The sequence below is a fragment of the Macaca thibetana genome, chromosome 5 (genome assembly GCF_024542745.1).
Source record: "Macaca thibetana thibetana isolate TM-01 chromosome 5, ASM2454274v1, whole genome shotgun sequence".
NCBI lineage: Eukaryota > Metazoa > Chordata > Mammalia > Primates > Cercopithecidae > Macaca > Macaca thibetana.
The window spans coordinates 80813407-80830428 of record NC_065582.1 but is presented as its reverse complement, the minus strand read 5'-3'; the positions used below and the strand labels follow the sequence as shown (position 1 = coordinate 80830428).

The window sequence follows — 17022 nt, the reverse complement described above, 5'->3', positions numbered from 1 at the left end:
TAGAATGGGTGTCTTACCGTCATCGGGGTGTTCTCTGGCCTTGTCGTGGTAGGGCTCCTGAGAGGTTTGTGCTTGTCTGGCCACCTAACATCATGAATCCCCACACCCAAAAGAAAGAAAATCACCTTAGAGTTTGTGACAATAATGATACAATTGTGTGTGCACTGGTAATTCAAAGGAAGAGGTTTAGGGGCAACTCTGTTTTATTACTCTGAGAAACAGACATAAGTTAGTGTTTAGTACTGCAAAATCTTTTTCTTGTCAACATGTATTTTTGAGTGATTATTATCCACCCGAGACCAAAAACATATAAATAATAACACCAATAAAAATACAGTTAAATTTGGGAATGATCCACATGCTGTTCTGACTGCTGTTTATTAAGCCATATGAAGGCTCCCTGGATGCCTACTATTAAAGGAGTAGGAGTTAATGGGGTTGATGGTTTTGATAGCCTCTTCAACCACTGTTCACTTCAATCAGATCCGATAAAAAGAAGGCTGAAATATCATTTTGCAACTGAAAATGACATTTAAACATAAACAAGCCAACCACTCAGATGAGTCCTTAAGGCAAGTGCCCTGAGCGCAGTTTCAGTAGAAGCTCCACTCGAGCTTATAACCTACTATGGCTGGCTGAGCGCAGGCTTACAAAAGTAGAACGATTCTGTGGTTAAAGGGAGGAAAATTAGAGAGTCAGGTTATAGACATCTAAAAAGTAGCCCAGTTGATATCAGTTTTGGTAATCACCATCCACCCAGACAGACTCAACCACGTGCAAATCAGTGGTATTACTCCTTCACCCTCAGGCCTCATGCCCACTTAACACCCAGCGAAGAGTAACGCTTTAACACCCGAGTGCTCGGATTCGAACGCAGGGTCCTTCACCCAGACCAGAAAAGTGGGGAGAATATGAAGTGGGTGGCAAAATTATCTACGGACTAAGGCAGGACTAGCAAAATGGGTAGAAAAAGAGGCTGCTCTACAAATAGGAGAGTTTGGCAAAAAGCCTGTGTTTTGGATGTTGTTTGGTTCTCGGAACGTGTGTCCTCCCTTTGACCTCCTTTTCCTAGCACACACAATAGTCACAAATCTTTTACGCGGGGTTAGGTGCACCCTACTCCCGCCCCCATCCCGCTCAAACTGGATTCAACGGGTAAAGAACACCCTTCTGTTCTCTGAACGCAGGCCCCCAGCCTTTCAAAATGCGTACTCACCTCTGCCATTGGGATAGAGAAGGCAGATCTGAGATGTTCTTAAACGCGCTGTTTAAAACCCAAAATGTCCCCGCCCTCAAAACCACACACTTTCTTTTTGGGGGTAGAAAGATGCCATTTAAGGGAAAAAAAAAAGGTATATCCTTCAAGTTTCTTTGGAGGGAAAAGGCGTTGGTTAAATCATTCGGGTGTCAGGACTTTTCTACCGGATTTCCTCCAGAGAAAGGTTTCCCAGTTGTGGAACAAGAGTGACCAGTGGAGTGTCGGGTATCAGGGTCCATCCGCCCCCTACCAGCTCTGGACTAGGCTTCAAACAGCCCTCCAGCGCGGCCCCGCTCCGCGCTTTCTCCAGCCAGCACCCACGTGTCTCTATTTACTCTACTCAGGTTACTAGCTCTATTGCCCGCAGCGGACCAGAAGACCCGATAAAGCGCCTTCCGCCCTGCCGGACTAGTGCCCGGCTTCCGCCACTTCTCCGCCTTTCTTTTACATAGATTTAAGGCCTGATCCGGTCCCAAACCCCAAATAAAAGTTGTGGGTTTGTTTCCAAGTGATGGCGGTTGGAGAAAACTAGAGTTGGGGGCGGTAGAGCTTGGGGTGGCTCGGCTCGGCGCACCCACAGCTCCCAGCTGCCAGCCGAGGCTCTGGGGCCGCAGGGACTGAACCCCGCACCGCCCCCGCAGCCCAGGCGCGCGCCCCCTAGGCCGGCCGGCTCCCTGCGGCCGGTCTCGGCGGTGGTAGGGACGGCCCCGCCTGCCCCAGCCCACGCCCGCCTCCCCTTCCTCCTGCCTGTGGCTCTGCTCGTCTCCACCTAAGCCTCTGGTGGTTTAACGCACTTTTGCAGAGACATCTACCAAAAGATAGCGGGTGCACTTTGTTTTCCGTCCCACGGAAGAATTTCTCAGTAGCGTTATTCAGCCATACTCGCTTTAAAGCCTGGCACTCCTCAGCCCAACAAAAAGACCGAAGACGAAACATTGTGGGTTAAGGGCACGTTTTCCTGCCCACGAACCAACCGTTCAGCCACCGAACCCCCTAAACTGATCCAGTTGGAATAAGTTTCCCTGCCCCTCTACCTCCCATTCTACACACACACACACACACACACACACACACACACGCAATGCGGACCGGGGCCCCAGCTACGCACACACCCCAAAACAAACGAGGGATCTACTCGGGACCCTCGGCCGGGCGCCTTCCCTCCCTTCCTCCCTCTCTGCGTTTCCCAGGGACCCGCCACGCCTCTCGGAACTGGGGCAGCGGCCCGCTCACCTCGTGTCCGTTGCTGGCTGGGATGATTTCAGACTCGTTCACCAAGGAGGACTTGATGTCAGCTAAATCGCCTTCCTCTTCAGGGTGACTGATCTCGGCGAAGATCTTTTCCTTCTGAGGATCGCCCTCGTCCTTGAAGGGGATCATCTCGTCAGTGGCGCAGAGTTCCGGGTCCCCCCCGCCGCCGCCACCTCCTCCGGAGAGTTGGGGCATCCCGGCGGCTCTGTAATCTCCGCTCCGCTGTGGGAGCACCCGCGGCAACAGCAGGAAAGACAGAGGGGTAACTCAAGGGTGGGGGAGGAAAGGAGAGTTGGAAGGGTTCGTACAGGAGGACAGCAGGCGGAAGCGGGGCGGGTGAGCGCGGGGCCGCCGGCCGGCAGCCGGAGCAGCTGCCGCGGCGCCCGAATCCCGGCGGCCGCCGCGCTTTCCCGCTTCGCGGAGACCGACGCCGGCGCCCGCCCCCGAGGCCGAAGGGCACTGGGCGGCGAGGGCCGCGGTAGCTGGCGCCTCCGGGGGCGTCTGCGCGGCGCGCGCTAGGCTAGGCTGCCCCGGCGGCCACCCCACGCCCCCCGCGTCGCCGGGATTTGCGCGCGGAGGACGCCGGTTCTGGAGGGAGCACCACTCTCCAAAGTGCAGAGGAGGGTCCGGCGGCGCGTCTCCGCGGACACCCTCTCCACTGTAGTTACCCCGGATGCCGACTTAGTAGTTTGTTTGCCGAGAGAAGAGAGGGGGTCTGGGCAAAAATCCCCCGTTTGCCCCAGCAAAGAAGGTGCAAGGATCAGAAGATAACGAAACGTCCACTTCCTGAAGGGTGGGAAAAAAGAAAAAGAAAAAAGAGCCACCCACGCTGGAGATGTCCGTTTTAGAGCTTCTTATTTTCTTCCCTTTCGCTTCGGTTTTCCTTCTCGAGGCTCATTTAATCTGCTAGAGAAGGAGGAGGAGGAGAAGGTGGGGGCCGAGGAGGCGGGGAAGAGAAAGAGAAGTTTGCCAAGAATAAAGTTTTTGCCGGCAAGCGCGGGGACTCCGCAGTGGAGGGCACGGCGGAGTCTCGGGTAGTCACAGCGGGGACCTCGGGCCCAAATGCTTCTGCCCGGAGTTCGAGCCGACACACACACTCAGCCCGACCCCTCTTTGTTCCCGGCTCGAATTTCTCAGCTTGGCTCGCCGGCTCGCGGATCTGCACGCCTCCGTCGGCCAGCTCTGTCAAAGCAAAGAGCTGCGCCCCTTGGGTTCGCCCAGCCGAGGGGAGGGGACACCCCGAGCTTGGCCGCGTGCGAGGCTCCGGGCGCGTCCTGGTTCTTCGGCCCGAGAGCGCGCAGCCCGGGTCCCTCCTCCGCGCCCTGCCCCGCAGGTGAGCTGCTGCGCCTCCCCACTGCTTCTCCTCCTCCCGCGCCTAGCCGGCGCTGAAAAGCTACCCACTTGCGTCGCTTCTCCTCCCTCTCCCCTCCCCCGCCTCCAGCTCTCCTTGGCTGCCCGCTGGAGGGGAGGCGGGGGGTGAGGGGGAGTCGGCGAGAAGGAGGTGGTGATTGAGAGCTTTTTTTTCTTTTTCTTTTCCCAGATCTTGTAGGACGAGTATTGGTTTTGGGGTGTGTGAGTGTGTGTGCGCGCGCGCGCCTGGAGGGAAGGATCAGGCAACTTGGCGAGAGAAGGAATGACCCGGCGCTGCTTATAACCCACCGAGAGGCACGCTTTGCCCGCGTGAAATTGACAAGAAACATTGCCGCAATGGCTTGACTTCATCATCTAAGTATCTATTTTCTTGGCCCCCACCCACCCACTCCTTTTCCTCTGCCAGTCTCTCCCCTACCTCCTTGACGCCTCCCACTCTCCCTCCCTCGCTCTGGCCGGGGGAGGAAGATGAAAGAGAAAGCCGCCGCCGCTGTGATCGACACCACATTGATAGATGCTCTGACAGTGGGGAGAGGCGGGAATCTGGGACTGAGAAAAGAAGGAAAAGGGAAAAATATAACAGACATTGCTCAACTATTAAGAGAGAACAGAAGGACAAGGAAAAGAGAGTTGTGGCTTTCCCGAATATAATATCATACACACGCTCTTTGGAAACAAGGGAACACGCTAGTGAAAATAAAATCTCCAGGCTTACCGAGAAAAAATATGACGAGGAAGAAGGAACTGAAGACTAGATTTTAATTATTGCTTTTTAAACAATATCTCTTTCATTCTGTCCTCACCACGGGATGTACGGAGAGTTGTGCTAGGTCTCTCGTGGGTTTTCAAAGACACACACCGCAGTGTGTGGGAACCTCATCGAGAATGAAAAGATAATCCAAGAAGGGGGAAGAGAAGGCAAAAGGACTCGGGAGAGCAAAGCCAAAAGAGGGAGGGAGGACGGGGTAGTCCCTGGCACCTTGGACTGCGAGCTGAAAGGAACCCTTGAAGATGCAAATCCGAATACAACCTCAAAAATTCCCCAGTCTCCACTATGTCTTTGATGCATTTTGTACAAAGACAGGAGTTTTCAGGAGATACTTTGTGAAAGTTACAGCAGAAGGGAAGCTGAAGTTTGAAAACACATTACATTTTGTCCCTTGGTTCTCAAACCCCCTCTGTTAAAAATCTAGGCAAAATTATTATATCCAATACAGTAGCCATCTGTAAAACTTCAGAACAGTAAACAAAGGACATAAAGAAATGTATCTTCATCTCCCTTAAATTGAAAATAAGGAAAACACTACAGAATCAGATTTTGCTCTGTTATATAGGAATGGTCTAGCAAAGATTCCTCTTATTTTCCTAAAGGTGAAATTTCAGGCTGCTGAACATTGAATGGGTAAAGATTTTAACAATGCTGTATCTAAGTGAGCACTTAAAACTTCACCTACTAATAACTACTACTTCTTGGGAATGAGAATTTACTAGGAAGCAACTTTTAAAACTTTACGAAGGATCCAGTTGGTCCCTAGAATATGGCCAGTAGTCACATGTAAATTCTATCTGGGAGATTGGATTAAAATTAAGGGGTTGGTGAAGGAATCCACGAAAAGTAAAACATTAAATCCACTTTTAATAGCTGACAATGCTATGCCTCAAGAGAATAAAAGGAGTATATTCTGCTACAGTGTGTGAGAAACCCAATTTTTGTTTTTGGATGATGGTGGTATGTCACTTCCCTTAAAGTTATGCACCAGTGTGAGTGAGTGTCCCAGAGAGGTGAATATATAGCTGTGTCAGACATTTATAGCCCCATTCTTAAAAGACATATGGGAAAATAAAGTCAAAAGTCCTCCCATAACTGCACCAATTTGACCAATAGGAAAACAACTAGAAAATGCAGTTTCACCAAAGCAGAGTAGAGGTTCCTTTTCATCAAACCCTCAGGAGGGGGAGGGAGGAATACAGAAATGGCTAGGGGGTAGTTTCTGGAAGCCAAAGAGAGATTGAATGATGACTCTTACATTCCCCCCGCTGTTTAAGTGCTGAAACTAATTCAGATGCCACTTTCTCCTTCATGTTAACTCTCTGGATTCCCCGAGCCATTTGGAGCCTATGCTCCAGGTTTCCTGAAGGGTAGAAGCTCAAGAAGATGCGAATTTTTAGAACAATAGTGGAAACTGTTTACTTGAAGGGCCAAGGGTAGATGGCTGCGTTTGGTATTTTACTGTGACCCTGTCCATTGAAAACATTGTTTCTAACGAAATAACCCAGCACCTTGCTCTATTTGCGTGGCTGTTTTCCTTACAGTGGTGTAACTGGTGTTAGCTGATTGTCTTTAGGATTGTTGTAAATCTTCTGATGAGCAGCACTTAGAAGGGGCTTTAGTAAAATCCATGCGCCCCAAATTTGTGAAGCTTCGTTTGGGAGAGAGGTTGACACTTCCACGTGAAGTCTTTCTTTTGGAAAAAGCAGGAGGACGCAGGACGGGCGAAGTAACCCGGGGAAGACGTTCTTCCCCCTCCCTTACGGATTCAGTGTAGTTTCTGGCATAGGCAATTCTGTCACCGGGCGGTCTTGTCTAATTCGTGTGGGGGCTGGTATTAACATAAGCAGCCGCCTCTTCGGGTGCGAGTGGGATCCCAGGTCCGGGATGTGGTGGGTGCGGTGCGGGAGAGGCACCCGCCGCCCGCCGCCCGCCGCCCCCTTCACTCGGATGTTAGAGGCAAGTTGTTGGTGTGAACTCGAGCGAACGACTGGAGGTTGGCTGTTGTAGGTTCACTCCTTCAGGATGTGGGTTTCAGGGGGCGTTTTGATGTGATTTAATTCCGACCGTGAAAACAATTGCTAGGGGCTGGCTGGATTGCTGCTGGTTTTTCCCCTCCTGGTGGCTTTGCTTGGTTTGGGTTTAGTTTGGGAGCAAACTTGTTTTATATCAACACTTCCTTCTACATCGGGCGCCGTCGCCTCAACTGTGCGTGGGGGGCGAGGCGCCCACCCCGCACAAGAACAGAGGAGCCGGGGAGAAGAGACGGCCTCGCTGCCCACGGGGTAAGCGGAGTCCAGTCAAGCTCGGGAGCAGGCAGCAGAGCCAGAGGAGTGACCCCCACTCACACCAGAAAACCCCTCCCCCCCGGCGATTTTGTTGCCAACTAGAGTCGGCTACAGACAGTCCAGTGAGTCCTTAATTACAAGGACGAGAGAAAAGCACGGTGCCCCTCGAGTCCTCTCCGCCCCCTCGGTCCTAACCCCCGCCCAGGCTCCAGGTCTTCCCCTTTGTGTGGCCTGGACTGTCTCCCAGCTACAACTTTGGTGGGATCCCAAAGGAAGGAGGTGGCGGGGCCTACGGAAGAGGATACTCAGGAGCCGAGGAGAAGGGCTAGAAAACGAATAATGTGACTCCAGAGGCGGAACTCCGACCCCCTCGAATTCCCACCCCGTCTTCGCCTGGAGACGAAAGCTGTGGGGCATCTTCAGTTTAACGGACCTCGCAGAAAAGGAGAGAAGGGGGGAGAGGGAAATGGCAGTTTGTGTCCCAAGGGTTCTTCCGCTTCTTCTTGCCGCCTCCTAAAGACAAACAAACTCAACCCCCCACCCTCCGGGGTATCAGGGAACTCGTGGGACCGTGAAAAAGTCGTTCCCAAATCCGGCCGCCTGCGGACGTCGGGCTTCCGCGGGGCCGGCGCCCGTTGGCGTCTGCAGCTCGGCGCAGCCTCGCGGGGCTCGAGCGAGCGGGGTCCGCCACCCCTCCCGCCCTCCTGCGGCTTTCCCCGCGCTGGGCCAGTGCAGGCCGAGCCCCGCGTCCCTGCCTCGCTGGGTGGGGGTCCCGGGCGCGGCTGTCCAGAGGGCCGCCTCCTCCCGCGGCCCGCGGGCAAGGGGCGCAACCCACCCCGCTCTGCAGGCCGCCCCTCTGCCAGCTGGGAGGCGAGGGTACACGTCCTAAGGCTGCCCAAGAGGGCGAGGAATCGCGCCGGTAGGAGAGCGCACGGGAACCAGCAACGCAAGGCAGGCACAGGGGAGCCGAACGAGCCAGACAGGGCCCGGCCACGCGCCCTCGTCGCTGGGCTGCTCTCCGCGACGGGAACCCGGGCTCCCACGCATGGGGAATGCCTAGAATGGAGCAGGAATGGAGGTGGGAGCTGGAGTCATTTTGCGGGCCACAGGACTGCTCATTTCGTGGGCAGGACGTGACATTCTTGTCCCTCCTTTCTGAAAAACTTTTCTCAGGCGCCTGAACTTGGCACGGGGACCGGCCTCGGAAGGCCGGCGGGTAGCACGGCCGCGGCGTCCAGCCCTGGGCCCTCCTCGCCCAGTCCCTCCTTGTCCCTCGGCCCGCCCCCCGGGTCGGGGACGCGCGCGGAAAGGCCGCCCGCGCGCGCGAGTCGCGCCTTATATCGGCTGAGGGCGGCGCCTGCGCAGGGCCCGGCGCGGCGGCGCGGCCTTTGAAGTCGCGGCGGCTGCCGCTTTCATCCTTTCTTTTTTCCCTCGCAGGCCCCTTTGTGTGACTAAATTTGGCAAGAATATGGATCCGAGCCAGTCTTTCCACGTGTGCTCCCAGCTCCCAGCTGAGAAGGCCAAGGGTTCTCTTCCGGGTAAGGAGACAGGGAGAAAGATCAAAGAGTTTGGGGAGCTGGATCTGAAATGTGAATTGAAAATAAAAATCAAGCCTGGACACATTCCAGTTTCTAAAGCAAAACCAACCCTCAGCAGAGGCCGGCTCTCTATATAGCTCTCTTTCTTTCTCTCTCTGCTCCCTTTGCCTCTTTCTGTGACCATTCTTGAGCACATGGAATAAAATAAAGAGAACATAGGGAAACAGTTTCTCTATATTTCGTTTTGGAGTACTTTTATTAGGGAAAATGTCTTGTTCATAATTACTGGTATGTGAAGCCGAATTTCTTCAGTCGTAAATATTGTCTTATTTCAGCACGCTTCGCACTTTCTTCTGCGGCCACATTTGGGAAGAGAACGTTGACGCAACACGTGTGGATATGTTCGTTGTGTATAGTGGTCCTTTTTTTCTACACATGATATGGTGCACCGTATAGTTTTCTTTCACAGAAGTTAGATTCTGGAAAACCAATGTTAATATTTTTATCAAAGTACTCACTATCACAGTTGATCCCTATAATTTGAAACCCTCTCGTCGATAGACTGCAGAGATCTTTTCTTATAGGCCACTCAATCAGACACCTTTGTGTTTTTAAGGTTAAAAAACTATAGGTCCCTTCACTTCTGTTGTTATGGAAGTAACTAAAATAAAGAGACAGCTTTGAAATACTGTGATGCGAAAAGTCAGAAATCCTGGGCTGGAGATGGGCCCTGCCACTCCCTCTCATGCCATTGGTGACCTCAGGCAAGCCATTTAACCTCTCCCAAAGTCTGTTTCCTCTCTGAAAAATGGATATAATACCGTACTATTAAGTGAGATAATGCATGTGAAAGTATGTACAAATGTAAGGTATTATTAGTCCATGAAGCAAAGACGATCCTTTTAAGGGGACCTGTTAAGTTGCAAAATCAAAAACTTCTGAAGCCCTAGGAACCCTTACCACAGGAGCAAATGGGGACAGTGTTACACTCTCGTGTCCACGCTATGACCATCTCCACGCCTCCATCAGTTGTGTTACAAAGGCCATTGAAGCGGTTGTTACCCCCCAAGTGAGTGTAATGAAAGAACATTTTAAGAACAGGGTGAGGCCGGGCGCGGTGGCTCAAGCCTGTAATCCCAGCACTTTGGGAGGCCGAGGCGGGCAGACCACAAGGTCAGGAGATCGAGACCACAGTGAAACCCCGTCTCTACTAAAAATACAAAAAATTAGCCGGGCGCGGTGGCGGGCGCCTGTAGTCCCAGCTACTCAGGAGGCTGAGGCAGGAGAATGGCGGGAACCCGGGAGGCGGAGCTTGCAGTGAGCCGAGATCGCGCCACTGCACTCCAGCCTGGGCAACAGCGTGAGACTCCGTCTCAAAAAAAAAAAAAAAAAAAGAACAGGGTGAATATGCTTTAACTCGTGTTTATGTTGGGCTCTCAATGAATTTATAAATGAATGAAGAAAATAACACCAAAAACAGTACCTTTTTGTGAGACATTTAACACACATTACAGCAGCTCTAAAAACAGTCTTAGTATAATGGCCTGAGAAAGTAGTAATATTTATGTGGATAAAATACCCCCAACAACAGTTGTAAGGACTCAGAAGTGGGGAGAGTGACTAGAAAGGTATATAAGAGTTGTTTCTTGGGACTGTGTAAGTGCCACCAAAATCTATGTTTTAAAATAGAAAGTGATTGTGTATCCCAGGCAGAGGTATCTCAAGTTTACAATGCAGTGAAGATTATTGATAGGGCTGACTGTGAAGTGACAGGAGTACCACAGGTGTGGTACATAGGGCATTTAGCTGAATGCACTTCAGTGTGATCCTTTCTAACCTAAGGTAACCCCACCAAGGGAGCCATTTCCTGGGCTCATTGGGAGCCATTTTCCAATATAAGCTTTTCAGTGTGACCTGTGTACAAAGTGATGAAAGCAGCAGGGCTGGGAGGTGGATGGGGTTCCAGGGTTCCTAGGTCCCTTTGGCATGGCCCAATGCTGCTCAGGGTGCAGACTCCTCCTGAGATGCTCCATCTCCTTCAGTTGCCTCCTGCTAGCAGCAACCCTCAGCCTTTGCCAATTGTGTAGAAGGGACTCTATAGCAATTTTTATTGGCACTTAGAAAGCACCTTCTATTTTCAATGTACCTTTCCCCCAAATGTCCCAAATTAAAAGTGGATGCTGATCAAGTTCACTGGTCAACTTCAATTCTTCCTTTCCCTTTTCTTTACAGATGCAGCCTTTTTGAAATTTATTCTTGGCCAAAAGAGGAACATAGATCAAGGATTCTATCTTGCTTTTGCGGGGCAATGGAGAGACCCTGAAAACAAGGAAAACCTGGGGCCTTCTATAAGAAAATAAACTCCCTGAAAGGGGAGGCATGGCCAAGGAATTTACTTATTTTTATAAATCTCTTTCCTGGATGGATATGGTAATGGATGTGTTTCTTGAATTGTGGTAAATGCACCTCATAAAATGGATGGACTGGGGCTGTATTCTCGTTGACATTGGGCAAGCATATAATCCCTGGTTTGAGGCTAGAAGCCAAAGCCACAACCTTCTTGCAGTACCAACTGAGCCATTGGGAGATTAATGCAGAACAAGGTCATTAGTCTCATTGTTTATCCGGTTACTAGCCGCACAGATTTGTGTAAATTTCAGCTACAGTGGTTGCAGCTTGCCTTTGATGTGTGTAATCTGTACATTTTAGTGCTCCAGGAAAGTGCCTGATTGACAAGATCTACATCCAATGCCCAGAAAACACATCCTGCACAGGCACAGTGAAGCGTAGAGTTGAACCATTTTCCAGTGAGTTCCGTCAAAGTAAATAAACCAACCTAGAGGGTCAGGATTGAGCCTCCTTTTTTCATGATGTGGCTTTTGAGTGTCCTTGGGAATGGTCTGTATTTGTTTTCATTTGAAACTGGGTGACTGCTTTAAATCCTTATTTACCTCTCAGAGGAAGAACTTGGCCTGTATGACATTTGACCTTGAGGATGCTTTCTGTTTTAAAGCACTTCTGTCCTTAAAAACAGACTCCTTGAGTGAGGTTACCCATAGTCATATATACATTTATCCAAGACATGGCCAATTTCTAGTTCCTTCCTTAACTCTGTCTTGCTTGTATGGCTATGCTTAAACTCAGAATTAACAATAACGGGAGTGAATTCAGATGGTAGAGAGAGCCAGTGCAAATAGTTTAGGCTACAAAATTGTCATCTGGCTCCACCAAACACTTTTCTTTGGCAGAAATAAAGCTGATTTGCCTTATCTGAATTTGACTTAAAGGTCCTGCAATCCCGCTCTGCCAATTAACGGATCTCAAGTCTACTTCCCTTAGGTTAAATTGGCAGAAAGCAAGGGACAGAGATAAACTACTATCCTATGAGGTTAGATGGTAATTTTTGACTGCCAGTTCTGATAACCACAGACTCCCAAATATATTTTGAAATGTATTTGAATTACCCAGATATTTGATTTTTGCAGTTCAAATTACTGGGATAATTTTTACATTGTTTTACTTTATATCTTACAGTGGCTGAGTTAGATAGACCTTGTTGAAGCTCTAGCTCTCTCACTGTTAGCCCTCCCTGTCCTGCACCTTTGCAGTTGCCTCCTAATGAGTCTCTGGCTTCCATTTTTTTTTTTTTTTTTTTGAGACAGTGTCCCATTGTTGCCCAGGCTGGACTGCGGTGGTGTGAACTCAGCTCACTGCAACCTCTGCCTCCCAGGTTCAAGTGATTCTTGTGCCTCAGCCTCCTGAGTCGTTGGGACTACAGGTGTGCACCATGACACTCGGCTTTTTGTATTTTTAGTAGAGACCGGGTTTTGCCATGTTGGCCAGGCTGGTGAACTCCTGACCTTAAGCAATCCACCCGCCTTGACCTCTCAAAGTGCTCTGGTGTCTATTCTGCTGGGTTCCATGCATGCCCCACAATAGTCCATGCCTCATAGAGCAGCCAAAATCATCCTTCAACATTTCCTACTCGTGGCTTCCAAGTCCCTACGTAAACTGTTTCCTGGCTTCCTCTTGCTTACTGCTCTCTAGCACCACGGACTCTCCAGCTGTTCCTTCAGAGTGCAAAACACATGCACGCACGCGTACACACACCACCACCGCCCCCCCCCCCCCCACACACAATACACCTCAGTCCTTGTTCCCTCTTCCCAGAAGCTCCTGGCCAGGTAGATGTTCACAGGGCTCACTGCCTGACTTCATTCAGGTTCTGCTTAGATAGCCCCTTCTTAGAGCTTGTTATCTTAAAAAATAGCCATCCCCCCAAACCTTCTGCCTTCACTCCAATTCCGGTCACCCTCCATTTTTTTAATGGACTTCATCTTCTTTTACTGTCACTGCCTGGCCTATTTTTTATACTTACTTACTATACTTATTAGCTTTTTCTCCCACTGGTTCGTAAGTTCCATGAGGGTAGGGACTTTGCTTTGTTTTATCCTCACTGCCTGTGGCAGCTCTTGGTGCATAGAAAATACAAGGTGTGTAGAAGAATAAATTAATATACCTTTGACAACCTCAGGTTTCTTATCTGGAATACCTTCCTTATGGAAGATTACAAATAATTGATATAAAACTACCTGGCATACAGTAGATACACTCAGTAGGTGATACTATAATTATGTAGATCAACACTGCCAAATGAAATATAATGCAAGTCACATATGTAATTTTATTTAACCCAGATGTTGAAATTATTACCATTTTAATATATAATCATTATTAAAACTTCCTAATGAAAGATTTTACGTTCTTTTTTCACATTAAGTCTTTGAAATCCAGTGCAGTTTTCTTACAGCACCATTCAGTTCTTTTTTTTTTTTTTTTTTTTGAGACAGAGTCTCACTCTGTGCCCAGGCTGGAGGGCAGTGGCGCGATCTCAGCTCACTGCAAGCTCTGCCTCCCGGATTCATGCCATTCTCCTGCCTCAGCCTCCCAAGTAGCTGGGACTACAGGCACCCGCCACTGTGCCCGGCTAATGTTTTTTGTATTTTTAGTAGAGACGGGGTTTCACCGTGTTAGCCAGGATGGCCTCGATCTCCTGACCTCGTGATCCACCCACCTCGGCCTCCCAAAGTGCTGGTATTACAGGCGTGAGCCACCGCCCAGCAACTTACAGCATGATTCAGTTCTAACTGGCCACATTTTGAGTGCTTGAGTATAGCTAGAGGCTACTGTATGCAGTTAGTCAACTCTTTAATGACAAGTCTTTGTCAGATTCATCTTTGTAACCCCCATACTGCCTTACACATTTTTCTCAAAACAGTAGGTGATCAAAAATGTATCAATATCATAACAATATATTGTTATATACTATTTTTCATGGCAAATTCAGCCTTTCAACTTATTGGAGGGTGAAATAAGTCTTGGTGAAGTAGCTTGAGATTATAATCATTTTAAGTATATTTTAACAGTGCGTTGCCCATAACAGAGGTGTGCAATGAATAGTTGTCGTTCTCATGTGTTGCTGAGTTAAGTACTTTTCTACGCTGTAAATAATAGATTTATCATTGAGCTTCAGGAAATACATAAGTTGAAGGTTTTCTGTATCATATTCTCTAGAATAACTTTCTCCTCCCTGTAAAACTGCCAAACCTGCAGTTCTGTAAGAGTCATCCAGGATCAAAGGTTTCTCCAGAGATGTATACCATGGAGAGTGCCTACTCCCACTGCAGATTTCATTTTCAAGTACAATTCCTGAACTACTTCTTGGTATACATGCGCTGGATATAATGGTAAGTCTATTCTGTCCTGTGCCTTGAGTTTTCACTAAAATACTTTAATAAGGCATTAGCCTTAGGCCTAGCAAATGCTTTTAGTTGCAAAAGTCATCCCTCTCCATTTCAGAGATTTAAACCTGATGCAATAAGAGGAGAAAGATGAACAAAAGAGCAAGGTCATTTTCTGGAAGAAATGGGTAAAGACTCTTTTGTTGAGAGATATACTCTAAAGCCTTGATGTGCTTTTATGGAAGAGAAGTATTACATAAACATACTATCCTTTACTGTGACTTTAAAAATGACCCATAGGCCAGGCACAGTGGCTCACACCTGTAATCCCAGCATTTTGGGAGGCCAAGGCAGGAGGATCACCTGAGGTCAGGAGTTCAAGACCAGCCTGGCCCACATGATGAAACCCTGTCTCTACTGAAAATACAAAAATTAACTGGTCGTGGTGGCGGGCGCCTGTAATCTCAGCTACTCAGGAGGCTGAGGCAGGAGAATTGCTTGAACTCAGGAGGAGGAGGTTGCAGTGAGCTGAGATCGTGCCCTTGCACTGCACAGCCTGGGTGACAAGAGCAAAACTCCATCTCAAGAAAAAAAAATAAAAATAAAAATGAACCATAGATTTTCATCGAAGTACAGAGAGTAGGCTGGGCACAATGGCTCACACCTGTCATCCCAGCACTTTGGAATCAAGGCAAGAGGATTGCTTGAAGCCAGAAATTCAAGACCAGCCTGGCCAACATAGCAAGACCCCATCTCTAAAAATAAAATAAATTAGCTGAATGTGGTGGTGTGTGCCAGTAGTTCCAGCTAGTCAGGAGGCTTAAGGCAAGAAGAGCACTTGAGCCCAGGAGTTTGAGACTTCAGTGAGCTGTAATCATGCCACTGCACTCTTGCCTGGGCATCAGAGTGAGATCCTACCTCAAGAAAAAGAAGAAAGAAGAAGGAGAAGAAAAGAAGGAGGAAGAGAAAAGGAAGAGAAGAGGAAGAAGAAGAAAGAGTTGGAGGAGGAGGAGGGAAGAGAAGGAAGAAGAAGGAGAAAAAAGAGGAAGAGGAGAAGAGGAAGAAAAAGGAGGAGGAGGGAAGAGAAGGAAGAAGGAGAAAAAGAGGAAGAAGAGAAGAGGGAAAAAGGAGGGAAGAGAAGGAAGAAGAAAAAGGAAAGAAAGAAGAAAGGAAGAGGAGGAAAGGAAGCACAAGGAAGAGGAGAAGAGGACGGAAAATAAGAAGAAAAGGAGGAGGAGGAGGAAGGAAGAGAAGGAAGGAGAAAGAGAAAGAAAGGAAGAGGAGAAGAGGAAGAAGAGTAAGAGGAGAAGAGGAAGAAGAAGGAGAAGAAAACGGAGGGAGGAAGAGAAGGAAGAAGGAGGGAAAGAAGAAAGAGGAAGAGGAGGAGAGGAAGAAGAAAAAGAAGGAAGAGGAAAAGAGAAAAAGAAGAAGAAAAGGGGGAGGAGGAGGGAAGAGAAGGAAGAAGAAGGAGAAAAAGAAGTTGAGAAAGAAGAAAAAGGAAGAGGAAGAAAAGAGGAGGGAAGAGAAGGAAGAAGGAGAAAAAGGAGCAAAAGGAAGAGAAGAAGAAGAGGAAGAGGAGGAGTAAGAGGAGAAGAGGAAGAAAAAGGAGAAGAAAACAAGGAGGAGGGAAGAGAAGGAAGAAGGAGAAAAAGAAGAAAAAAGAGAAAGAAGAAGAGGAGGAAGAAGAAGAAGACAAAGAGGAAGAAAAGGAAGCTTTTATAACTTTGAAAAACTTGGAAAGGTCTAGCTGTGGATTTCTGAAATTCTAATATAGCTTGATGGTGAAATATCACATACCTTTGATAATGATGCTCAATTATTTTTATTCCCATAAAGATATTAGTGATACATTACTAAGTTAAAAAAGAGAGTTATAAGAGAATAAGTGCAATCATGCCTCATTTAAAAAAAATTTGTCTAGGCCGGGCGCGGTGGCTCAAGCCTGTAATCCCAGCACTTTGGGAGGCCGAGGCGGGCGGATCACAAGGTCAGGAGATCGAGACCACAGTGAAACCCCGTCTCTACTAAAAATACAAAAAATTAGCCGGGCGCGGTGGCGGGCGCCTGTAGTCCCAGCTACTCAGGAGGCTGAGGCAGGAGAATGGCGGGAACCCGGGAGGCAGAGCTTGCAGTGAGCCGAGATCGCGCCACTGCACTCCAGCCTGGGCAACAGCGTGAGACTCCGTCTCAAAAAAAAAAAAAAAAAAATTTGTCTACAGATCATTTATTAGAATGTAAACTCTATGAGCAGGGGCACTATCTTGTTTAGCACAGTATATCTGATGTCTAGAACAATTCCTGGCACAAAGTAGGCACTTAGTCAATATCTGTTGACTATATCTGGAAGGATAGACAGTAAGATACTAATAGTGGTTTTCTGTGAATAGTGGAGATTTTTATTGTGATTTTTATTTTTTGTACTTTTAGAAATTTCTTTTTTTTTTTTGTTTTCTTTGAGACAGTCTCACTCGGTCACCCAGGCTGGAGTGTGGTGGCACAATCTCGGCTCACTGCAACTTCTGCCTCCCAGGTTCAAGCAATTGTCCTGCCTCAGCCTCCTGATTAAGTGGGATTACAGACATGCGCCACCATGCCTGGCTAATTTTTGTATTTTTAGTAGAGACGGGGTTTCACCATGTTGACGACGCTGGTATTGAACTCCTGACTTCAGGTGATCCACCCGCCTTGGCCTCCCAAAATGCTGGGATTACAGGCATGAGACACCGCACCTGGCCGCATTTGGAAAATTTTATATGCAATGAACCAACATTATTAAAGTAATAAAATATAATTTTAAATGTTATGT

The 17022-nt window shown here is 48.5% G+C and overlaps 1 protein-coding gene across 6 annotated transcripts in view; it reads right to left on the bottom strand.

Moving 5' to 3' along the window:
* The window catches only part of LEF1 (lymphoid enhancer binding factor 1), a 125207-nt gene extending 117923 nt beyond the window's left edge, over window positions 1-7284 (bottom strand). For 4 of the 6 annotated variants that reach the window (XM_050791009.1, XM_050791011.1, XM_050791010.1 and 1 more), the window contains exons 1-2: window positions 2492-7284; window positions 18-84 (exon numbers count right to left, since the gene is read on the bottom strand). In XM_050791009.1, the coding sequence (XP_050646966.1) occupies window positions 18-84; window positions 2492-2704 (280 nt within the window). In that variant the 5' untranslated portion in view covers window positions 2705-7284. Of the gene's footprint in view, window positions 1-17; window positions 85-1216; window positions 2448-2491 lie in introns of those variants that run through there. The other 2 variants (XM_050791013.1, XM_050791014.1) reach the window with 1 other exon arrangement.
* Window positions 7285-17022: the final 9738 nt, after the last annotated feature.